Consider the following 26012-nt stretch of genomic DNA (forward strand, 5'->3'; position numbering starts at 1 on the left):
GGTCGGCATGTGGGTCCATGACAGGATCTGTTAGGTCTTAAATCTTTTGCCCCTGACAGTGCTTCTTAATCTTGGCCCACTGGTGGGAACCTAGAGTGGGAGGGCATTACTTGGTCACGACCGGTAAAGATATAGCAGGTAGGTGATGCCAGCAAGGGAGAACAAGTAAAGTTGGATCATGGAATCAAGTATATATTTAGCCCTGCCTCTTCATCTATTTCATAAACCATTCTAAAATGTGAGACCTGTGCCTTGGAGGGGGTATTTTCCCGTTTGCAAAAACAAACAGGACATATGCATGCAGTTGCAAGGGTCATTTCAATGTTTCCAGTGCTCCTTTTGGTTTCTGGTGGAGAGCCTTACTTGCACTTGTCTTCATAGGACAGCCATCATTAGATGGTAACGTGCCACCTGTCCTTTCTGGTTAATGCCATGGAGTTGGTTGCTGTAGATAACTTTCTATCCCACTCCTTCACTCAAGCCAGTGGAAGAACATAAGGTAAGGGTGGTATTTAAGTACCTACTGTGTCTCACGCACTGGGGTAGATGTAAGATAAGCAGGACAGGCAGTCCCTGCTCTACCTGGAGCTCAGTCAAAGGGGCAGGGAGAACAGGTATTTAATCTTCCCATTTTACAGATGAAACAATTACAGAGACATAGTCACAACAGGCACAGTTGAAAAAACAGGCTTAAAGTGACATTCTGCTTTCCTGCAGCCCACTGCAGCAGTTGGAAATGGTATGTTAAAAGTTGGAACTAGAAGTATCAAAATCAAGTTTTATTTCACAGCACTTGAGTTTTACAATTTCATGATCTATTTTGACATTACATGTGACAAATGTACTTGAACAAAATTAGAATTGTTTACACGTGTACATGAGTGTCCGTTGTGCTGAAAAAAGACAGCAACATAATTAGATTATTTGGCCACAAGCCCAACTAACCTTCCCACCCTCTGCCCTGACTCTTTCTTAAAAAACAACTTAAGGAAAGTGGGGGGGAAGCAGAAAAACTGCTGACTTGTGGGAATACTTTTCTGCCACACAGCAGCAGCTTTAACATTAAATACATTTGTCCCAAGAGACATGACTAAAAATAGACTAAAATAAAAATTTGATGACAAATCTTCAACAGAGTCTGTGTTGTCTGATCATGAATTCTGGAGGAAAATAAAAACAGTACCTAATATAAGTTGTAAATGATTTTATAAATATCCCTTTGAAATAGTTCCTGTAGCATGAATCAGGTCAAGGTTAAACCAATGTACAGGAGGTTTTAACTGACATGATTTTCTGGTGTGCAGGAACCAAAGCAGATACAAATACAAGCTGTTAACATATGCCAAAATGTTCACTAATTGGGTAGGAAGGAGGTGGATTCATGAGAATGTACCTTTTGCACACTCCCCTAATTGGAAAATCCCTACAGTAAGATGCTTTCCAACTTTGCCTTCCACTCTCCCCTAAAACTTGAAGCCCTGGAAAGTTGGAAGTGGAGTACTGGGCCTTAACAGCCAATTTAAACAAGGGTAGGGATTTCAACAAATTCTGGGTTATGGTTTCTGTGGTTTTACATCATTTCCACTTCTATGGCACACTCTGTGATAAAGAACTACTGTTAAGGAAGGGAAATGTAACTTTCAGGTTTGTGGAGCAGATAAATAGGACTATGCTCAAACTAGGGAACTATTTACAAGAGAAATAGTTAAAATAGACACCAGAAGGTGTAGGCATTATTACATTCTGGGATGGAACCACTCACAAGGTATGGACAAGTTTTCAGACAGCTGAAGGTAGGCTTCTAAGACCAAGAAGCCTCCAAGACTGAGCCTGGGATCAGGGGATGGTGTCTAAGAACTTAGTTATATTGAACTCTCTCAAGCACTCAATAAATCACTCAGACTGGCAGTGAGGTCCAGCTGTGCTCCAGGGCAGGCCTCACCAGGGAAGGAGCAGGGGAAGGGCTACACTGCCACATCCTTCAGGCACCTGCCACTGATTTCTGGGCCCACAGAGACCTGTGCTGTCTCACCGGATCTATTTTTGCCTTTTAATGGATAGCCTAGGCAGGGGATGAAGGCAGGGGGTTGGGAGAGACTGTTCCTATGACCCCACACCCTAAGGGCCCCTTGCCAAAGCCTACATTAAGTGAGTTAAGCCAAACTGGACTGATGGGTTCTTGGGTTGAGCAAGACTAGAGGGTTAATTTATACACATGGGATAGAAGACCAATTGCCCCTTCATGAGTTGGCACGTTTAGTAAATTGGCTCACGAACACTGCCTTTATAACCCCAAGTTTCTTAAATGTTCAGCTGTGTCAACTGCCAAGCTTAAATGAGTATTTTGTAGAGCTCATCTCAGTAACAGACCATGCAGACGGAACAGTTATGGATAACTCTTGATAAAGCTTATGAAGCCTGAACATTGGTCACAAATTACATACATACACAAAAAAACTTACTACACAGCTACTAGATTTACAAGTGGACTGACAGTAGTGGAATTAAATATATAGAGAGAGAACAACATTCAAGACTTACTTAGGAAGAAAGCATCATAAAGTTGGCTGCTTGTACAATAAAAAGTCCAGTCCATGCCTTCATGGACTTCTTCTATTGCAAAGAAGTAGTCTTCATAATCTGATGCTGGTACCTTGTGCACATTCACTCAATGCATGTAACGGAGCTAGGAATCATGGAATCGAAATTTACAGTACTTAAATGTAAGAAAAACAACTAGTCCTCTTTCTCAGAGGCAGTTTAGTAGTCAATTACACCTTCAACATATTTTCTTTAATCAAAATCCTGTTATCCTTGTTCCTTAACAAAAATAGCCTCAAGCCACAAAAATCTTCCCCCATCCATTTATCACGATATTGCTTAGCAGAGTCAAAAATCGAATAACTCCCAAAGGATCAAAGTGTTGAAAATTTCATCCAAACATTTTGCATGCTGATGGAGATAATGTGTTCTTAGTTAATTGGTGAAGGATGGATCAATTCTTGGCATAAGTGGTATGGTAAAGACCGCTGAGTGCCCACTTCAGTACGCAACAAATACCAATTCCAGAAGACCATCACAGTGGCACGATGCTTGGAAGAACAGAAATTGAGTAAAAAAATAGAATTTTTTTAAAAATTGGCTTAATTTGGTAAGAAAACTATAATTGCAGAAAACACCTTATGAGGGGAGCAGGCAGGCAAGAGAAAAAATATACTATTATATATAAAAATGTGCTTTGCTTTGAGTCATGAAACAAGTAACTGGGATGATCACCCTATTGGGCCCATACTTTTAATTCTTTCAAAATGAATTTTTTCACTTCCTTTTGGATAGAACATTATGGAATTGGAGAATGTTCTCCAAGCAATGCACATTTATCTGGGTAAAATGCAATGTGATGATACAAGGAATGGCACCGATCAAGGTGTGCGTACACTACTGTGGGTTTTCCTTACTATGTGGTGATCAAGAACATAACCCCTAATTTAGGAACTGAGTATTACCGCTTGCCTCCTGTGGAATCATTTGTCTTGGTAACAGGTATCTTGGTTAACAAGTGTATTTCATGATGATTGGTTTCTGAATCCATACTTCAAACAAATTTAATATATTTTCATCTATCGATGTTTAAATAAAGTCAAACTTCAGTAAGCTTGCCAAGCTGTAGAATCCAAATTTCCTTAGTAATGCAAGTGCAGTTATTGGAAATGTTTATCCAAAATGCATGGCAAATTCAGGTAAAGGATAAAATGATATTTAAATTCAGAATCTACAACTTTGCAACATAAGTTACATAATGTACTGGTACCAGACCAGTTAGATTCAAGCACAATTTTTAAAAAGTATGCCATTTCATTCACGTAAAATGCAGGGAAGGTCATAGAAATACCATTTGAACTGCATCATCATGTATTTTGGAATGGAAGTAACATTTCATTCTGAGAAAGTAAATAAAGGTTAAAAATCTCTAAAAGAAGTAGCTTCACATCTTTTGAAGAAAGAACTGGCCTCTTCTAGTTAAGCCTAACAGGCATAGGAAGAATAGTCAACTACAATGGCAACTGATTTGTGAATCATTTTGTGCTTTAGTGTCCAAAGGAAATGCCCTTGGTGCCAAGGATCCCGTTCTCCCCATAAAACATCAATGTGATGATGAGAATGCAGCATGTTTTGACTTGCGCTTTCAATTCCTGGTCCAGCCCGGTATATGGCATGATGCACACTGTGGCACCGAAAAGGTTGCTGGGAAGGCCGTCACTATTCAGCCTATCAAGTGCCAAGTAAAGATGTCAGTCTCTCTGCTGTTAGGACGCAGCTTTGGCTAGGACTGCTGCGTGAGACGTCTGTAATGAGGTAAAACTTGGTTTGCAGGAAGGTAAAGGGCCAGCTCCAAAGCTACGAGCACTGTAAATTCAAATCCAATTAAATCTCTTCTGTTGAATCGAAACCTTTCTTCTAATTTCTGCATTAAAGAAAAAACAAGTTACTCCGACCCTATATACATCGATCTTCCTCGACATCTCCCAGGGGCACGCTTACATTGCAGGAATAAATAACTGGCAGTCGCAAATTTTGTTTCAATGAAGCAAAGAAGCTGAGATTTCCCCTCACCTGAATGACAACCTAACACAAGCATACACACATCCACCACTTTTGAAATCCCATACATCCCCCTGCACTATTGATCACCAATCACACTACTTTGCTTCTTGTTGATGCAGAGTATTTATTAAAATATTAGACGAAGAGCACTTATTAAAATGATGAAAGTCTACTGAAGGAACTCTACTGAAGGAACTCATTTTAATAAACACACCTGTTTGTTGAGCTAATTTCCAATTTTATAAGGCCTTTAGCTTGGCTGGGAAGGGGTGAAGGGAAAGGGGAGAGGGGAAATCTTGTTTAAAATTTGAGGAAGCTATCTTCTCCGCTGCCTCGCATTTTGCTGTTAATCTCCCACCTTAAGTCCTCTCAAAATTTTCTTGTCACCTTTCGAAGTTTCAAAAAAGTCTCCCTGTTCTCCCTCGTGCTCAGGCTATTTCCCTCCAAGTCTGGGGCTCAGATCTTCGGGAGAATTCTTTTGATCAGTGAGGAAGGGCTAGCTCGCTTTCCCCACCTCCCTCGTCTTCTGCAGGAAATGAAACCCCCCTAGCTGGTGGAGGAATAATGCGATGTGCTCTCAGATCTAAATGATCAAGTCTGAGTGAATTTGGCTTTTTAAACTACAACTTAAGAGGCCAAATTCTGTAGTTCTGAATCCACTTACATCAATAAGCTGTTTCACTTCATTTTTCCTGAGATCACTGCTGATCTTCGCGGCGAGCAGCACACAAGCACCAGCACACAGTTTGCGGTTCTGTTTGTTGAGTTTGCCTTGTAAGACGAGCTTCTCGAAGTAAACGTAAGCCATCGACACCGTGACTGGTTCCAGACTGCATTCTTCAGAGAGGTTCCTCATTTCTCGTTTTAAGCTGTGGGTTCAGTAAGAGAGTTGACTAATGACATCTTGGAGGTGATAAAGTGGGGAAATGAATTGTGCCTTTTCAACAAAATGAGAGCCCGGGTAAGTTTCCTTCCCAAACTTGCAGTGAATGGCTCCCAGACTAACACAGTTTTGCCTACAGTAGGTGCTCAAGATACACTGTTGGACTAATTGGCCCTTACCTTCTAATTTTGCTCAACGTCAGCTTGATGTGAGGAAACTTCTCTTTAAAAGTTTCATTCATGTCTTTTTTAAGATCTGAGGGTTTCACATATTCTATTACGGTGGTCTGGAAGACAGAAGGAAGAAATTTTTCCATTATGCTTTAGCCCCCGCCCTCAGAGTCCATCCTTGGCTCCTTATGGATCCAGATTGCTGATTTCCCATTCCTACATTGTTCTAACACGTGGAGTTGTTTTCCTAGGACACCTGCTGTGGGCATGGGTAGGGCTGATTATTTTGCAAAATGCAGGTTTGCCAGGGGCTGCTGAAAATGTTAGTGCCTCCTTAGACCACAAATTATTATTTGCCCGCTAACTCATTGATTCCTGGAAGCTCCTTGTGGTCAGGGATCGCACCTACTCCATTATAATGTACTTTCACAAGTGCTTATTACAGTGCTCTGCACCCAGTAAGCATTCAATAAATATCACTGGTGAACTGCACACTGCCAATGGCTCAAAAAGAGGAACAGTAGGTTGGATCCCCAGCGCCCCCCATCCCTGCCCCCCCAACTAGAAAAGACCGAAAATACAGCTGCCCATTTTCAATACAAGCTTGAGTTTTTACCATGTAAGAGGCAAAGATGAGAACACGCTTGTGTTTTCCACAGGGCCACTGAGGATCATCAAGGAGATTAGGATTATACTCAATTGATTCTCCCATTTCGCTTCCTAGAACCAAAGAATACAGCAACACTGAACCAGAAATAAGAGACAAGCCCCTATCTTTAAAAATCAATTGTGAGCATTTTGGGGTTAAAATTGCTAAATTGAGTCAATTTAGGGCTGGAGTTGCCTGCATCCTTCACCCAACACATGGGAGAAAAGCCAATCTTAAATACATTTAGAACCCTGGGGAAGGTTAGGACAGTTTGGACCAAGAGTAGTCCTGGTCAGAGAGAGGAATCCTAGAACTAACCCTCTAACCAGTAATGAACTGTCATTTTTATTTCTGCTTAGTTTTACCATACTTACTAATCTGTAAGCCCGTCAAAGGGCAGGGACTGTCCCCTGTTACCGATCTGTACATTCCAAGCGCTTAATACAGAGCTCTGCACATAGTAAGTGCTCAATAAATACTATTCAATGAATTAATTGCCCCACTTTTTAGCAAACCCCGAACAGGGGAGAGACCATTATGTGGGAAATTCTAGCAATGAAGAGAGCAGGGTGACCACATCCCTTCCCCACTCCTCCCCTCACTCCCCACCCCCCCAAATAAAAACCCCACTAGGAGAGAAGGAAGAGAAAAGTCAGAAGGCCCTTCAGTTGCACTTTCCCATGTGGTACATGCACTAGGAACTCCTTTAACCCTCCCCTTCCCCTTTTACTTCCTACTCTGGGGCATGCTTTAGAAAAATAAAACTTTCACAACTGGAGCCTGTGTCCCAACTCTCTTGACCCCTCCTTTCTTCCTACCCTGCCACTAATACTGGTTACAATAAATTTTTCTTTCCTTTTCAAAAATCATGGGGGGAGGGGGAGAAACAGTGTGGCTTAGTGGATAGAGCATGGGCCTGAGAGTTAGAAGGACCTGGGTTCTAATTTGGGCTCCATTGCTTGTCTGCTGTGACCTCAGCATTTAACTCATTTAACTTCTCTGTGCCTCAGTTACCTCATCTGTAAAATGGGGATTACGGCCGAGTCCTATGTAGGATGATTAGCTTCTATCGGCCCTACTGCTTAGTACAGTTCCTGGCACATACTAAGCACTTACATACCATTAAAAAGATGAGATTACATGGTGGATGCCATTTTGTATGTAAATATAGGACTTTCTCTTTCCCTACAAATCTACCTGCACATGATTTTAGATTGCAAGCTCCTTGTGGGAGTACCTCACAGAGTCCTGGCAACAGCCCAGTCTTTGCATGCCCCAGACTGGCTTGAGTCAACTAAGCTTTTGCCAAATCCCACAGCTGGAAGGCTCTAGTCCATGAGCCTACTGGGTCTGAATCAATATCCACATCATCTTCTCAGGGCTTGTTACAGTCTTCCCCCTTTGAAACTGTGAAATTAACTTTCTTATTCCTATTTCCCGGCACAATAAATGGTGCACTCTGTCATCTTTCAACTGGATCACATAGTGGACCAGAGACACAAGACAACTTGCACAGACATAAATGGGATTTCAAGTGGATTTACTGTTGCTTCAGAATCAGAATTCTGATCCTAGAGTTCTAAATGCTAAGAAAGTAAATGTTTAGTCTAGGAGGTTCCAGAATTAGAAGTTTAACTACAGCAGAAAAATAACTTCTATCTCTACAACTGCAAAAGAATGCGCTGTGAAGATCTTAATTCTGTGTTCACTTATCTCTTCTCTGCATGTTTCTTTTGATTCACATCCTTCAGGTTTAGCCTCAATTTCTCTCGGATTTATCTTTATTGAACTGCTCTACCCAAATTCATCCCCATACATATTCAAACTTTTTAAATCAGCACCCCAAATGCACACATCTGCTTAGTCACAACCTTGTTCTTCATTTTTACCAAATGATTATTCTTGGAACGCTGAATCTTTTTTTTTAACAGATTATAAATATTGCCAAATGCTTCATTTCATATCCAAAAGGCCTCTATTTTGAGATTTTTTTTTTACCTAGTTCTGTGCCTGTTGGCACAGTCTTAGCTGTTAAGGATTTATATCTTGATCCAGGCAGAGTCCGTGGAACACTGGATCGACACTGAGACACGGCCCCATGGTTTTCACTTTTGAGTGCAACAAGAGCATTGGTTGGATATAAGAACTTTGCATAAGAAACAACCTGAAATAGAAATAACCAACGTTATATGCATTTACTTTTATTCCTTCCACTAATCAGAAAAGCCAAACTGATTTTATGGGGAGCAAGGCAGGGGAAGTATTTCAAGAATGTACTGTTGTATAAGGACAAGAACACCAGTAGAGATGCAGTGTGGATTAATGGATAGATCACAGGCCTGGGAGTCAGAAGGACCTGGGTTCTAGCCTCAGCTCTGCCACTTGTCTGCTGCATGGCTTGGGCAATCACTTCACTTCTCTGTGCCTCCGTAACCTCATCTGTAAAATGGGGATTAAGATCCTGAGCCCCATGTGGAACAGGGACTGTGTCCAACAGATTTGCTTGTATTTACCCCGGCACTTAGTACAATGCCTGGCATATAGGAAGTGCTTAAATATCATAAAAGACCCCAACCCCCCAAAATCTATAAATTCCGCTCTTACCAAAACCTTTAATGAAGTAAAGGAAAATTTTATTTTAAAAAACCTGCCCTTTTAAATATCACTTCATTTTGGCTGCTAGAGAGCTGATGGGTATTTATCATTCCTGCCTGGGTGAAATGTTTCAGGACTGCATGTTAGTATCCCTGATTCCACCAGCTTTCATGTATCTAACTTCAAAATCCATAATCATCGTCATGTAAGAAAATCAAAACCAAAAAGTCTGGTCCCTTGCACTCTTTGAAAGTGCATTTCTCCAAACCAGAGGGTGTCTACTTAAGAAAATTACTCTCTAATGATATATCTTTTACTTTAGAAGGCTATTTTGCAGACTATTTTTTTAAATGGAAATACTGAGCAATTTACCTATAAAATCAACAAGTTTATAGTCTTCTCTAAGTGGGGTTAAAGTAGCTTTGCTTCTATTTACATCAATATATTTTATTGTGCAGGTCAGGAGACAACCCCCTATATAAGCACTTAACTATTTTCCACCTCCCCTCCTCCCCAGGCTCCTTCCACTTTCTGGCAGCACTTAATTACCAATTCCTGTGGGAGCAAGAATGGGTTCTTACCTTTCCATCAGCACCGAGTTCTACCCCTTCTAATTCAAAGACCATCTCAGAAGAAACTGAAACTCCACCCGAAGGATGCCGCTGTTTCTGGATTTCCACCTTCATGTCACTATAAATATATTAGAAGAAAGGATGAGCTAACCAAGGTCAACAGCTTTTGCTCTCCAATAAAGTAGCCTGAGAGCAAGACCTCATTTTATGACATTGTTCATATTGATAAAGGTTTATAGTTACTATTCCTTTTTCAAATTCCCCAGACCAAAAAGTAATAGAATTAGGCTGTTCCTTATTAGTTTCCTCTACATCAGTTTTCAAAAAGAAAGTCTACTGAGTCCCAACCGAAACATCCAAAACAAAGTGAAATTGCAATGGCAACATTGTCAGAAAGCAAAGAGCATTATGATCAAAATATTAAGACGAGGGATGTTTTAGTGTGTTTTTATAAGTTTGCCATTAATAACTTGCCTTGGCTCCTAATTTGGTGAGCAACAAAACAAAATTAAACAAGCATGACAGTCATCAACAGATCCTTAACATTAAACATTACTTACCTTAGTTTGAACTTTGAAAATCATTTGCATTAACAACATTGCATTGGAGGAAAATTAAGTGGCAGCTATAGAGTCCAGCTCCTGTGACCTGGCTGCTTTCCCACACCGTGAGAGAAATGTTTCACTAACGACTATTTTTATAGTTTGTTTGCACACAGTGCTATTTCCATCACTAAACATCCTTTTCCTTCTTCCATAAATTATGTAGAGAACACAATTGACTGAAGGAACAGGAAGTAGGAGACAAACTCCATTGTTTCACAAAAGGTGAAAGAAAAAAGGCAGTCTATATAAAGACAACACAAAGACTCAAGGCAGAAATGGCTAGACAACTCAAAGCTTTTAATAATTTAATTCCTAAATCACAGATAGGTTCATTTTGAAAGGTGGATCTGCTCATTTAATCATATTTTGAGTGACTTTATAATCACAGAGATCAGTATTTCTAAGAAAACATATTTTTTGTAGTTTTAGTGTAGCAGACTACCTTTTTTGTCTGTTAAAATTACAGGTGGAAGGGGAAGGAAGGAGGTGACTCTATATAACATCTTGTGCATGTTGCCAAATTGTACATTCCAAGTGCTTAGTAGAGTGCTCTGCACATAGTAAGCGCTCAATAAATACTACTGAATGAATGTTTCTGGAGATTCTCACCCTGGGTATTTTACCACAAGGCACTGTATAAATTATTATTATCGTGTTAGCCACTTACTATGTGCCAAACACTGAACTAACTCCTGGGGAAGATACCAAATAATCAGGTCAGATGGCTCCTTTCACATGGAGCTCACAGTCTAAGTAGGAGGGAGAACAGGCATTGAATGAATCCCCATGAGCAATGAGGATGATGAAATAGAAGCAGAAATGTTAAGTGACTTGTTCAAGGTCACACAGCAGGCAAGTGGTAGGGCCAGGTTTAAACGTCAGGTCCTCTGATTCCCAGTGCCGTTTCTACTATGCCTCTTTGCTTCTTGTTAGAAGGGTCTACTGAAAAGGCAGAAGCTCGGAGCGACTGGAAAGAGCTATAATGCTGTTCTGTGAGACTCCTGAAAGACAGAATCTAGCCCAGACACAAAGCCCCGACCTCAGCCCCAGTTGACAGTCCAGTGGAAAGAATATGGCCTTGGGAAACAGGAGATCTGGGTTCTATCCTCGGCTACACAAGTAGGAGAATGCCTGCTAAGACTATGCCATCAGTAACTACGGATGTTCTATGAGATTGGCAGGCCTTGCGGGAATCTTGAAAAAGATCTGGTAAGATGGTGGGTAAAGACTTCGGGGACTACCAAGGCAGCCACTTGATGGATTATGGCATTACTGGCACAGCACTGGCACGGTGGTATAATTATTTCACTCAATGGCATTCACTGAGCACTTACTATGTGCGGAGCATGGTACTTAAAGTTTGGCATAGTGCAATATACGAGAATTAGCAGATATTCCCTGCCCATAATGAGCTTCTAGTCTGTTCCTGCATGCATCCTGACCCCCTACTTGCTGCGTTCCTATTCCCATTAGAAATACAAGTGGCAGGGCCAAGAAACTATGAGTTTGCTGCACAAACCACTATCACTATAATCAACTCCTCATGCAGATTTTTTGTCTCGAAAGGAAACTAAAGCTCATCTGTTGTTCTTAAGGGAAGACTCCTATCATCAGTCCTGCTCCCAAGAGGACTGGCTTGCAGACCTAGTTGATCAACTCTTAGGGATCTAGGGATGGTGCATTTGCTTGAGATCCAGGTTAGGAGAACTGTAACCGTAATCCCTAAATAATGCCCCTCTCTCCCCCACAGCACCATGAGACCAAATGGCATTGCAGAATTTGCTGACTGGTCAAGCCCTGTGCCAGCTGCAGAAGGGTTAATTCTGTTACGGAGGCACAAATTTCACATGGGCAGAACTATTAACATCCTAAGGATACCCCCTTCTCCCTGGACAAAGATTTGGATGGAAGCTAGGTAACTATTGTCTTTTCTGAGATATTGAGGGAACAGGGCAGAGAATGTGTTCAGCAGGATTTAAATAAGGCACCTTAAACTCAGACATGGAAGTAGGCTTATTTGTGAAGGGCTTCCAGAACCAGCAGCCTAGATTTCAGGGTGGGGGCTTATGCCCCTCATCAGGAGGTATCCAAAGGCTGGATCTGGCCTTGGGTTAATAACATAATACACACTTGCTTTAACTGTCAAAATACATCTGCAGAGCGTAGTATACTTCCAATTTTTGCTGTAAAGTTACCCACCTGATTCGTATGTTTTCTCCATAAGGCAAGATTGAAAAAGCTGCACACAAAGATCTTTTAGCACAAATCAGTACAATCCTGAAATGTAATGGAGAAAAATGGAATAAAAAGAAGAAAGGAAACATTAGGAAGTTTGGAAGAGCAAATGACTTAGTTACTAAATTTTTAATCATGTCAATAAATGTTAGGAAGTCATTTTTTGTGTTAGCCCTTGTTTTTTTATAAATGTCTTCCTAACTCTAAGTAAAAAAAAAAATTCTCCTGGTTTTACCTGTTAGAACACCTGTGATATGAAATTTACCTTGCAATAACTGTACTGCCCACAACTAAGTCGGCATGTAAAAATTAATCAAGAGGACAGAATTGAAAACTCCCATGAAAACTTCTCCTCTTCACTCTTCCATAAGGTTATCAAGGCCATTTATGATCTGTTAATACAATCACCAGATAATCTGGTCTCTCCTGATAGAATGAAGAGTGGAGAAAACTACTAAGGGCTGCTCCTCTACAACATGAATAAAGGAGCTTAAATGAATGCAAGATGATGGAAAGTTCACCCCTCATCCAGCATAAGCGCTTAACACATACCATCATTATTATTTGAAACATTCTAGATGAACATGTAAAAAAAAAGTTATGAAAATTGTTAATGCAATAGGCTAAAGCTACACCAAACAGATTTTGAAAATTCTTGTGGAAATGGCAAGTCTCCTTACTTGGAAGTTGCACTGAATAAATAAATTTGAGCAGATTTTCTTCCTATTTTTAAATACTTTTATATCTGTCCCCACTAGATAGTAAATATCTTGTGAGCAGGGATTATGCATTCTGTTGTGCTCTCCCAAGTGTGTAGTACAATATTCTGCACACAGTGGGTGCATTATTAATGCCATTTTGCTTGTACAAGCAAAGATGTTCAAAGTAAGGAGTATCAGATATCAAGTAAAGTGTTTATCATTTAGATTCAGATCATTTTAAATATTTCTACAAAAGTAATTCTATTCTTTTGAAGTTTAATTATTTTGTAATACACATATGAAAAGATTACCTGCTATTTTTTGTATCGTACTGCCTCATATTCTTAATGAAATGAGTCTTCTTCAAGCTTTTGTGCCGTGGCGATCCAGATAAATGTTTGGTTCTGCAATTTAAACAAAAAAAATAGTTTCAATCTTTTTCTTCTACCAAGACTCCTTGTTAGGGCTAGAATGATCAGATGGCAGCACTAGCATGCAGGACCTCAGAGATTTGTCTTTGACGAGGGAAGAGGACAGAGGACTGCATGCAACGAGTTAAGATTAATGCTGCTTTGAAAGAGTACCTTTGTACAGTGGCATATTCCACTATGTCTTCTAAAAATTCTAGAGAGCAGCGCTGGGAGATAAAACGCCTTCTGTAAAAATGTACACCAACATGAAGAGTGAACAATATTAATTGGAGGCTTCAGAGTTGGAGCTGCAAAAATTCTTTGAAGGATTTTTTAGAAACACTTTCCCTCAAAATTTGTTCAAAAGTCAACAGCAGGTTTTTTTGGGTTCTTTTTTTTTTTTACTTAGAGAAAAGATGACTATTCAAGAATACCCGAACACAAGTAGTCGTTGATATGTTTTGCTGTCTAATTTAATGTTGACGTTGTGCCTTCAGAAAGCATATCTTCACAGGATACAGGTATATATTATCATATTACTGAGGTGTGTGTTTACAAATGAAAACTCTCCCAAAGACTTGTCTTCTCTTTCCATTTTCTCACCTTTGCATATCCATGTTGATTACTAATTGAATACAGAAAAATAGGCTAGAAAGTGTCTCTGGCCAAAAGTGTACACTTTATATACTTCAATTAGTGAACATTTTGAGGAAGGTTATTACTAAGCATGAAAAATAAATCCAGAGAAAAAGCAATGTATGCCATCGTCTCAATTTTGGTGATGTAGGTCTTCACTTCTCCAAGAAAGGAAAATGTGTTCAGCTTGCAGTGTTCCTTTCGGACACTTCTCCATTTCCATGGCATTGACTGGGATGTAATTATTACTCTAGAATAACATAGTGTGAATCAGGCTCTGAATCTACACCTAGAAACCTATTCTGGTTATCACAAATGTGAAGACATCTTGCAAACCAAGGTGAGACTCCTGATGTTTTAGATAGAGCTAGATCTGAAAATTCATGTACATTTAAACCATCAAAGCGACACCTTTTCTTTTTTTGCCTTCTGTCAATACCTCAGTCTCCCAATTTCAGTTCTGAAAAATTCTATCTAGTCATGTGCAGTTCATCTTTGTGAGGGGTAGACACTGTCCTTCCTGCTGATTAGGCGTGCCTTTGGAATGGCATATTTCTCCAGGCCTAGGACTCCCGGTCCTCACTGCATCGCTCCCTGCGAATGCTTGAGGTATTTTAGCTTGGGCCCAATGCCCACCTGCCTACACCAAGATCAGAAACCTCCTAGCTGGGGTGTGGCTGCACCATTAGGTACGTGTGGTATGCCAAAGATGAAAATATCACAAATCTTCATTTTTGATTAATTGTGCTTTTTGATTTTCTGATTCCCTTTAGCTAGAGGTCAGGCCAGATAAATTGAGAGTACAATGAAATGGCATCACGCCTCGCATTTTGCTATTTTTAGGGTTGTAACATGACACTTTCCTGTAGTGCTGGCTTTCTATTGAAAAGCTTACAACATGCTTCTCTGCACCCCAGAATATGTTCTGAAATCTTTAGCACAAGGCAAGAGAGTTACAACTCTCCACCTAACTTCTCTGGTTCCATGTATGTTTTACATTTGGGGGATTAAAAATTTAGTGGAATTAATATCATAAAAGAAAACCAAAAGCTAAAAACTTTTTACTACTTAAGTAGTAGTTTATCAAAAACCAAGATTAGACAATATGGGCCTTTTTTTTTAAAAAAGGTATTTGTTAAGCACTATGTGCCCGGCAACTGTACTAAGCACTGGAGTAGGTACAAGCTAATCAGGTTGGACAGAGTCCCAAGTTCCATGTGGGGCTCACAGCTTTAATACCCATTTTTACAGATGAGGTAACTGGGTCTCAGAGATGTTAAATGATTTGCCCAAGGTTATACAGCAGACAAGTGGCAGTGTCGGGATTAAAACCCAGGTCCTCTGACTCTCGGGCCCATGTTCCTCTCACTAGGCCACGCTTCTTCTCTGCCTTTTATGCAAAAGGATCTACAGCAACAGCTTGGCAATAATTTATGGATATACTTTATGGTAATATACTTGGTAAAGAACTTTACACATTCTTCTCATGTAAACAGATCCTTCTGTTTCTCAGTTTTTGAAAAGGAAAGGTTTAAAGCCATTAACTAAAAGATTAAAGTATCTTATTTTTAGATATATATACCATGGAAGACTTTCAATTTTAGGCTAACTTTTTTGCTAGAAATACAGTGGCTGGAAAACCCAAACAACAAAACAGTATTAGGGAATGGTGCAGCAAGTGTGAGCATTACAAATAACAACAGTTAGTAATGCTCCACTTTATACTAGAACCATTAACTACATTACATTGGAAAGCACCGAAATAGCCCATCACGGACAGCTCATTGATAGTAGGGGTGTGGGCACCTGCTTGGGTAAAAGAATACTTATCCATCATATTTATTGAGTGCTTATTGTGTCAAGACAGAACTCTACTACACACTTGGGAGAGTAACAATAAACAGAGTTGGTAGACACGTTTTCTGCTCACAACAAGCTTACAGTCTAGAGGGGAGCTTACTTATCCACTGGAACCAGAAAATATTCTCCCTAAGTAAATATACTATAGAAGTAGAGCAAAATACATCTACCAGGAAACAAAAGAAATAGGCATGAAAGGCAAAAGGGGAACGATCATGCCCATCGACACATATGTTTGAAACAACAAAGAATCTGGGACAGCATAATATCATTATGGAATCCAAAAGACTTGTACTATTTGGAAGAAATCATGTGCTCTTCTGATCTAAGACAGACAAACTGGAAGAAAAGATTTGAACAACTCACACAATCAGACATACATTTAGAGAGTGGGCTGCCTCTACAGCTTTCTTTTGTGCCCAGGACATGGGACAGGAATGCAGTTTCAATTAGATTTGTAATTATTCTAATTTAGTTTTTCATACAGTTTCTAGTTCAGTTTATCATAGTAATTCTGCTTTAGTCTTTTCACACTGTTTCTAGTTCAATCTTTTACAGCGATAAACAGTCGACTAAATGAATATGGATATTATTTTTTCTTAACACCAGACTGCATTATTTTATAAACAGTTTTAAACTTAGGGCATTTCAAGCAACAAAGCTTTATATCTCAAAGTGGAAGAGACTTCAAAACTAAGCTTGTTTACCAAAGTGCAGATCTAGGATTACACGTTTGTCCTATTTAGCTGGATGAGGCTATCAGAAGCCAAAGGTTAAGTAATACATGGGATACTTGATGATTTATTCAGCGTAGGTTCACAGTAAATTTCCTTGAGCAAAGCTGATCACACTGAAGCAATTTTAGCTTCTTTAATGGCAAAAGTAACCTAGATTCTTATTCAAGCAGATTGAGGGATGCTAATTAATCCTTGAAGACACAAGCTAATGTTTTAGGCAACAAAGATTTTTAGACCTAAAATGCCACCTGCAAAGGAACTGGTTAATGATTTAGATTTAAACAATGCATCGACATCTTCAGAAGTTCCAGAAGAAAAACTCAATATATTTCAAGGATAAAAGGCTACGCTGTAATGAAGAAAATGAAAGAAACCCCAGGCTATATTAAAAGTAAACTGGAACTGATTCAAAGAGGTTCTAAAATAGCATATGAAAATAACGCAAAGCACTTTTTTGAAGAGTTTCTTCAGAGACTGGGGGGAAGAAAGACTAGAGATTGGGGGCAGGGGAAAAATAAATATTTTGTTCCTAATTTTCCACCTCTACCTAGTCAGGCACAAAAATATTTATATGCATAATTTAAAGAGTTACACAGACCAATTCAAACCCAGGAGCTCTGATGAACATGTATGCCCTTCTAGGGGACAAAGATATGGGACATTTTTGACTGGACATTTTAAAAGTCAATCTTCCTCTGGGCAAAGGATACAATTAAAACCCAAGCTATGAATAGATTCAATAATCCCCCCCACCCCCAAAGCTGAGATTGGGAAACACATATCGTAATGTGTTAAATGCCAGGGGATAGAACAGGTCCTCAGGCTAAAGAAAGAAGAGCAAAGGGAGCTATTACCAGGAAAACACAAAGACAAAAGTTTAATTTGGAACTATATTTTCAAAAGACAGGAAATGAACACTTTCAGGAGCCACACAGATTCCAACTAGTGAGAAATGGCAGTCAAAAAATAAAAGCACTCCAAGGTAAGGAATCTCATAATATCCACTGAATTGATGCTTAATACATTTAAGTGAGACCAGAATGTTATTGTGTGGGCAAGGGCTGGCTACTGACATTTTAGAATGAATCTACTAAACCTAAAACTGTCAAAACTTCTGTTTCCTTTCCTAGGAACTGTTCCTAATCTAGATAACCCTCCAACCAATTAATTTTATTTACTGAGCACCTATTTTGTGCATAGCACTAAATTATGCCCTTAGAAGATGCAGTGTACTTAGCAATAATAATGATAGCAATAACAATGGTATTTGTTAGCACTCACTATGTGCCAAGCACTGTTTTAAGTACTAGGGTTGATTCAAGCTAATCAGGTTGGGCACAGTCCCTGTCCTATGTTGGGGTCATAGTCGTAATCCCCATTTTACAGATGAAGTAACTGAGGTACAGAGATGTTAAGTGACTTGCCCAAGGTCACACACAGTAGACAAGTGCCAGAGTTGGGATTAGAACCCAGGTCCTCTTGACTCCAAGCCATTGCTCTCTGCTGCTTCCTGACATGACCAAGTCCTTATGGAGTTTACCTAGATGGGAAGACAGAACTAAAATAATTGCACATAGGAGGGAGCACTATTCATTCAATCATTCATATAAGCAGCATGGTGTAGTGGATAGAGCGTCAGTCTGGGAGTCTGGAGGTTATGTGTTCTAATTCCAGCTCTGCCACTTGCCAGCTGTGCAAACCTTGGGCAAGTCACTTTGCTTCTCTGTGCCTTAGTTACTGCATCTTTAAAATGGGGATTCAGACTTCAAGCCCACCTGGACAGGGACCGTGTCCAACATGATTTGCTTGTATCCACCCCAGCGCTTAGTTCAGCCTGGCACATAGTAAGTGCTTAACAAATACCACAATTATTATCATTGTGCTTACTGTATGCAAAGCTCTGTACTAAGCACTTGGGAGAGTCCCTGCCCACATCAAGCTCACAGCCCTCCAGCACATATGTACTGTGGGGGTGGAGGGAGGATGAATGAAGGGAGTAAGTCAGGGTGACACAGAAGGGAGTGGGAGAAGAGGAGAGGAGGGTTTAGGGATGATTTCTTGGAGATGTGCCTTCATTAAAGCTTTGAAGTAGTGGAGAGCAATTATCTAATATGAGGAGGGAGGACATTCCAGGTTAGAGGTAGGAGGTAGGCGATAGGTCCGTGGCAAGATAGATGAGACAGGGGTAGTGAGAAGATTAGTACTAGAGGAGCAAAGTGTGTGGGAAGGAACAGTAAGGTGAGGTAGGAGGGGGCAATTGAGTGCTTTAAAGCCAAGGGTGAGGAGTTTTTGTTTGATGCCCAGGTGGATAGGCAACCACTGAAGTTTCTTGAGAAGTGGAGAAACATGGTCTGCACGCTTTTGGAAGGAAGATGATTTGGGAAGAAGAGTAGAGTATGGCCTGGAGTGGGGAGAGACAGAAGGCAGAGATGTCCGCAAGGAGGCTGATACAATAACCAAGGCAGGATAGAATAAGTGATTGCATTACTGTGGAAGAAGTTTGCTTCCAAGTAGTCCTAGACATGTTGATCCCCGAGTTGGATTTTAAACTCCCTGGGTATAAAGATTAGGTTTTTTACCTTTAGCACAGTGCTTAGGTCAGTACACTGAATGCAGTACATTCTAACTAAACACTACTGATTAGTTTCTCCTATTTGAAGCCAGCTCTGATTTGATTAGTTCTCATTTTCACCGTTGTCACTAGCCTTCCCCTCAGGGTTGCACCTGGAGAGTTTCCAGTACTCTACCAGTCTCAACCTTGGGAGGGAGAGTCAAGCAGAGACATACCCATTCCTTTCCTAGCTTGGACAGTGGCTAGTGAGAGGAAGGCAATCTGCTACAAGTCTGAACTCACTTATGCTGGGCAGCAGAGGCATGGGAGAGAGTCGAGGGCAGAGACTCAAGTTTACTATGTGGAAAGAGGCAGCCACTTTCATATTTTTACCAAGAAAACTCTATATAGTACCAGAATGATTGCAGATGAAGGTGGAGCGTTCTGGGAGAGATGTGTCCATGGTGTTGCTCTGGGTCACAGCCAATTTGACAGCATGAGACAAGACCTAATCACCAAATATTTCTCAATTTTTTCATCTTTTCCCTAATTTATTTCTGAGCCTCAGTGGAATCATGTGGTTTGTTCTCAAATATCTTTGCTGCTAAGTACAAAGACCCAAGGCAAATACAGCCAATGTGGGCTTTTAGATTTTCTCTGTTAAAGTTTACCATTGGTCAGTGCAATGGAACAGAGGTGAATAGCAAGAGAAGTTGCCGCCTGATAAACGGACTGGACAATACAAGATCACCTCCTTTCTACAAGGATCAGACACTAAGGTCCTAAATCCCATTTTACAGATGAAGGAACTGAGGCCCAGAGAAGTGAAATGACTTGCCCAAGGTCACAGAGCAGACAAGTGGCAGAGCCGGGATTAGAACCAATTTCCTTCTGACTCCCAGGCCCATGCTTCCAAAAACAGAATGGTTAATGTTAATGGAGGAAGAAAATAAACTATTAAATTTTTTTCCCTAAATGACTGTATTAAATAAGTAGAGATAAAAGCATCTAAAGAGTAACCAAAGCTGCTTCTTTTTGGCTCGAAAAGGTTTCCATTGGATTAAAGGTCAAATGCTAAACCTAAAGAAGAGACTGACGATTAAAGGAGGTGAAGATACAAAAATAATAGACACTAAGCCTGAAAATCCAGTAAACTGAAGGTTTATATAAACTTAGTAAAGATAAGAACCATAAGATTTAAACAGCCAACTGTTCATAGCGGGAGAAGGAAGAAAGAGATTAGTGATAGCAGATGCTATATTTAAATCATGGTTATGACTGAAGTTCTGGCAGCAAAGCACTGAAAGAAACAATTTCCAAAAGATAGATCTAACTACATAATGGAAAACTGCCATTTGATGGTGGAACATGATCTTAGCCAAGAAATTTAATGGTGTACAATAAATAACAGAAACGACAAATTGTTATAGTTGAATACATACTTCTACAATTAATTCTGCATCAGAAAGACCCTCTAGAACACTAGAATATTTCCTATTGTGTACACATCATAGCTTTTTCCATGAATTTACCCTAAAAGAAATATTCCTTGTTTGTGAAAGACAGACTTTTTTTTAAAAAAGAAATTAAACATTTTGCTCCGAGAAACTGTTTAGTATGTCAACCTCTGTAAGTATAAAGCTACAGAACCAAGAAGATTGGACAAATTGATAACAAATGTTTCTCAGAAGTCATTCCAATTTTCTCACTCCCTTTTCACGCATCTGAACTACAAGTTCTTCCCTCCTTCTTTGATTTACTCACAATGCTTTTCAATTGTCTCACAATGACCCACACCTAAAAACTGCTTCCAAAGAGGAGATTTATCACCCAAGGAGGAGATGGGACATAGACATAAAATAGATATATTTCAAATGTAAAAGGCCATTTGGCGGGGTTTTTTTTTCTTTTTGCAGATTTTAAGCTTAAGTTTAAAGAGAGGGGATAAATTAAACTTGAACCTCTAAAATATGGCTTCCACTCTTCATTGAGATTGCACTCTCCATGGTGACCAGTGATCTCTCTTTTAATGAATCTAATGAACTCTATCCTAATCCGCCTTGCTCTTTTGGCCACCTTGGACATCATGAACCACTCTTTCCTCCTGGAAAATTACCCAACCTTGATTTTACTGACACCATTCTCTCCTGGTTCTATTCTCTCTGACCATTGTTTCTCAGTCTCTTTCACTGTCTCCTCTTCCATCTTTTATCCTCAAGTGTGCATGTCCCTCAAGGCTCTTTTCTAAGTCCCCTGCCACTTTCACTTTATGCTCTTGAAGTGCTTATCTGCTTCCCACTCTCCCTCTTTTTCTTTCAATTCTCACATTTTAGTTTGTTGCTGAATCCTGTCAGTTTTTCCCTCCACAACACTTCACAGATCTGCCCTTTTCTCACCATCCAAATCACCACCACCCTGGACCTGGTGTTTATCATATCCTGGTTAGACTACTGTAGCGGCCTCTTCATTTTCCATTCCATATTTCCCTCTGCTTGTCTGGATCATTTTTCTGAAATGTCACTGGCACAAGCCTCTCCACTCTCCCACTGTAAACTCCTTTTGGGCAGGAAATGTGTCTGTTTACTGTTATATTGTACTCTCCCAAGCATTTAATACAGTGCTCTGCACACAATAAGCTCTCCAATACGATTGATTCAAACGAATAAAACCTTCAGTGATTATTGCATCAAACAGAAACTCCTTACCAATGACTTTAAGGCACTTCATCATCTCCCTCATCAACTCTCTCTTCCCACTACACCCCAGCTCATGACTTTGGCTTCTCCCACGCTAACCACACCGTGTGTCATTTTTGACCTGCCCATGTCTTTCTGCCTTCAAATCTGCTAGACCCTAGCTTTGCCCATGTCAAAATACTCCTGAAATTGCACCTTCAAGAGGCTTTCACCCATTAATTTTTTCTTCTGCTCCTCATAGCCTAATACCTCAGCACTTAAGTATTCAGGACCAACCATAACATGTTTGTACAGATCAATTTACACTATTTTAGCACATATCCATCTTTCCACTCTCTTCTTCCTCTCATCTATAAATTACTTTCTGTCTTCCCTTTTAAATTTTTAAGTTCCGTTTAATGCAAGAATCATGTTGTCATCATCTACTGCACTCTCCCAAGTGCTTGGTAGAGTACCCTGCACATATCAGATGCTCAATTATTATGGAGCAATTAATCCTTCTACATTTTCCCAGGGCTTAATTTAATGATTTGCATAAAATGCTTGTGTGGTTATTCCTTGAATTTAAGATTAGACAATAATTTAGTGATATTTAATGTTTGAATGTAGCAAATGGAAAGGAATTTCATATTTTACCAGAAGTTCTGGAATAGGTCAAATTCATACTATGTAAGTCTATGGAAAAAGTATGCAAGAGAGAGCCACTCACAGAACAATCAAATTTTCAAGGACTATAACACCATTATATCGTGTAGTGAGTGTACAGTATTATATTTCAACCAGATTAACAAATATTGATAACATCAAGAGACTGGGCTTCATTTCTAATGAACCATATCAAAAATAACATCCCATTACCATAAAATTGACTACTGTGATAAGGCAGAATTTTTTAATGCTACTAAAATTCTGATTGTCCTGGCCAGTTCAGCTCCATCTCTACCACATTGAACTGATTATCTGCCTACAAAATGGTGATGGTTTTATGCTTAACAGCAATCAACCTCTGATTTAAAAAAAAATGCTAACTTGCTCCAAAACAAAACACTACAGCGTATATAAGGAGCTAGCCTACAAACTGGAAAAACATAGGTAATTTTATTTACTTGGAAGCTGCTAAGCCAAACTAAGAGCAGGGTAATATTATGAAAGTATTTTATACTTCAAACTTCTCATTGGCAGAAATATTTAAATGAATTATATTTGCTTTAAAATAAAATCATCATAGCTAGTGTTATTCACTGCACTGCGGTACTCGGCATGAGACAGCAAACGGATCACCCAATAACGTAGGAAATGTCCTTGGATGTTGTTGAAATTTCTCTCCTCCACCCTTTCAAAATGACTCCCACTAATCAGAAATAAAACACCACAGAGAACAGCAATCTAAATGCCAACTGCTCCTCTGTGTTCTTGGGAATGGTTCTCTTTCCAAATGTTCTTTATACGCTAATCCTAAGTAATTTTAATACATATATCAACAGGATAAATAATAATGGGAGGCATACATTGTAGGGAACAGTTTATTAAGCTGAAGATCATGAGCTCTTTCAATACTTAAACTGTAAAACAAGAAACCTAATGGTTAAAGCATCATTAAGCACATTTGTTGACAAGGCCAAAATTTTAATCTTTGACAAAAATTGGCTCCTGAAAAAAACACGGTAGTTTTAAGGGTTAGAATCAGGATTGGAATGTTGGTATGTTGAGCATCAATGCTTAACTGTTTCTGAATTCTTTATTTGTGTTGACTCTACAGTACCGAGCTCAGCATATATGAAGCACTCCCATACCATAAATAACTGTTTGATTTTTGATGTTGACTTGTGCTAAATTCTTTCTAAAAGGGCAGGGACTTGGTCTACTGTAGGGCATTGATTCTAAATGGTATCTGATGTGGGAAACAGTAAAAACTCCCAAGTCAGGAAAAACGAAGTTGCTTAAGCTTGCAGGCTTTGGATATTGATCAAGAAGAGATCAGCCAGGACCAGGGCACTTGAGGTCGGTATACCAATTCATGGTTGAGGTTAGAGAGAAGACTGAAGGTGAATCATTTGGCATTCCTCCAGCTCTGGGATACTGACCTTAAGTAACCCACACTTCCAATTACAGGAAACTCAAATAGGGTATAAGAAATAGCTTCAGGCCCATGTATTCCTAATAAAGTTTCTGTGTACTAAGTTATATACTATACTTAATGTTTGTACAACTAATAATAATGGTATTCATTAAGTTCCCACCATGGGCTAAGAACTGGGGTAAACAGGTAATTAGTCATTAACTATTGAAGTTAAGGTCATCAAGCATTTTTTAAGGTATTTGTTAAGCACTTACAATGTGCCAGGCACTGTAATGAGCGCTGGGGTAAGTAAAAGCTAATCAGGTTGGACCCAATCCATATCCTACAAGGGGCTCACAGTATTAATCCCCATTTTACAGATGAGGTTACTGAGGAACAGAGAAGCTACGGAACCTGCCCAAGGTCACAGCAGTGATGGAGCCGAGATTAGAACCTGGCCCTTCTGACTCCCAGGCCTGTATTCTACCCAGCAGACCATGTTGTTTCTCAAGGACTTAGTCCCTGATATCTATAGACTAGGCCTCAAAGTTTTTTTGTTGTTTTTTCCCCTCTTGGCCAACAATTTCTAGGTGAACTGCAGCTGGTGGCTACTCCAGGCATGGCTACAGCACACAACTATTGAAAGTACCATAGCTGCGGCAGCACATACATGGGAACATGTCACTACTTTGGCTTGATCTCAGCAGTGACTGAGCATAAGTAAGCGTGGTGATGGATGGTGGGGTGGAAGAATAACAGATCCTGATAACAGATAAATAGATCTTTGCCAGCAATTTATGCATAAGCCTTCTCTGTGTTTTACTAAGGGAAGTTGTTTGGAACCAGGGATGGACCTATGTGGAGCTAGGTCAAAATCTTGAGGAATAGTGACCTATTTTGATATTTATGAGTTTACAGAGTTCGGTAAGATTTCAAAGCTATAGTGGCTCACCTGTATTAGCACAAGCAAATCTTTGTTTCCCAAGTGTCAAATTGCAGGCGAAGAGCCCTATATCTCAGAATTTTGGAAATTATTTTATTGTAAGCGTTGTGTAACAACTATTACCAAAGGTACAACATCCACTATATAGTGAAGTTGGAGAGACAATACATTTTGATTTTCTTTTATTTCATCTCTCTCCCAACATTGAAATATCCCAGATCTGGCTAAACAAAAGGACACAAGATAGGATTTTTGTAACAGAAATGCTAAAGGGCCTTTGGGTTTAATCCTTGGCAATCGGCAGCATTAGAAAGTTATTTTCACAGCCAAACTAAAATCATTTTTGAGTCCTGCAGCTTTCTATACTGATCAAGATTGGTGAATTCTCTATTAAATCCTCCATTCAACTCCCGGCTCATTCACTTGTCTGCTGTGTGACCTTGGGCAAGACACTTATCTTCTCTGTGCCTCAGTCACCTCATCTGTAAAATGGGCAGTAAGACTGTGAGCCCTGTGGGACAGGGACTGTGTCCAAACCAATTATCTTTTATTTACCCTAGTGCTTAATACAGTACCTGGCATACAGTAAGCACTTAAATACCACTATTATCATTACTATTATTATTCAGTCTTATTTATTGAGCACTTACTGTGTGCAGAGCACTGTACTAAGTGCTTGGGAAGTACAATTCAGCAACAAATAGAGACAATCCCTGACCACAACAGGCTCACAGTCTAGAAGGGGGGAATTACCCAACGCCACTACACGGGCAGAAGTGTCTTTTAGTAGTAATGAGCTTTTCCTGCATTTCCTTTTCCAGTCATACCAATTACATTTCCTTATTTCTGAGCAAATGAGGACAGGATTAAAGTTGTCTACTTGAATCATTCAGCAATGTTATAGTCCCTAAATGAATCATCGGCTGATTAGAGAGAAGTTTTATAGTAACTGTGGCCCAGGCAAGGAAAGAAACATGGAATATTACATTTCATTAAGATACTTTCTCTCCATCACCTCCAGGGGTTGTTTACATTTCATGCTTCCAAAGAGTCCTATGTGAATTAATCTCTCTTTCAGCCCTGGCAACCTGAGGAAGCATAAAAC

The 26012-nt window shown here is 39.7% G+C and overlaps 1 protein-coding gene and 1 non-coding gene across 2 annotated transcripts in view; one reads left to right on the top strand and one right to left on the bottom strand.

The window, feature by feature from the left end:
• Positions 1-764: 764 nt before the first annotated feature.
• The window catches only part of CABLES2 (Cdk5 and Abl enzyme substrate 2), a 34355-nt gene continuing 9107 nt past the window's right edge, over positions 765-26012 (bottom strand). Inside the window, exons 3-11 of the mRNA XM_029070672.1 lie at positions 13600-13671; positions 13327-13419; positions 12279-12356; positions 9484-9592; positions 8306-8471; positions 6275-6378; positions 5668-5774; positions 5270-5474; positions 765-4465 (exon numbers count right to left, since the gene is read on the bottom strand). Coding sequence (XP_028926505.1) covers positions 4325-4465; positions 5270-5474; positions 5668-5774; positions 6275-6378; positions 8306-8471; positions 9484-9592; positions 12279-12356; positions 13327-13419; positions 13600-13671 — 1075 coding nt within the window. The 3' untranslated portion in view covers positions 765-4324. The remainder of the gene's footprint in view (positions 4466-5269; positions 5475-5667; positions 5775-6274; positions 6379-8305; positions 8472-9483; positions 9593-12278; positions 12357-13326; positions 13420-13599; positions 13672-26012) is intronic.
• Positions 19365-19502, top strand: LOC114814115. Its single transcript, XR_003761852.1, has one exon. It is a non-coding gene; the product is annotated as a small nucleolar RNA SNORA7 (small nucleolar RNA).

The sequence above is a fragment of the Ornithorhynchus anatinus genome, chromosome 8, assembly GCF_004115215.2.
Source record: "Ornithorhynchus anatinus isolate Pmale09 chromosome 8, mOrnAna1.pri.v4, whole genome shotgun sequence".
Lineage (NCBI taxonomy): Eukaryota > Metazoa > Chordata > Mammalia > Monotremata > Ornithorhynchidae > Ornithorhynchus > Ornithorhynchus anatinus.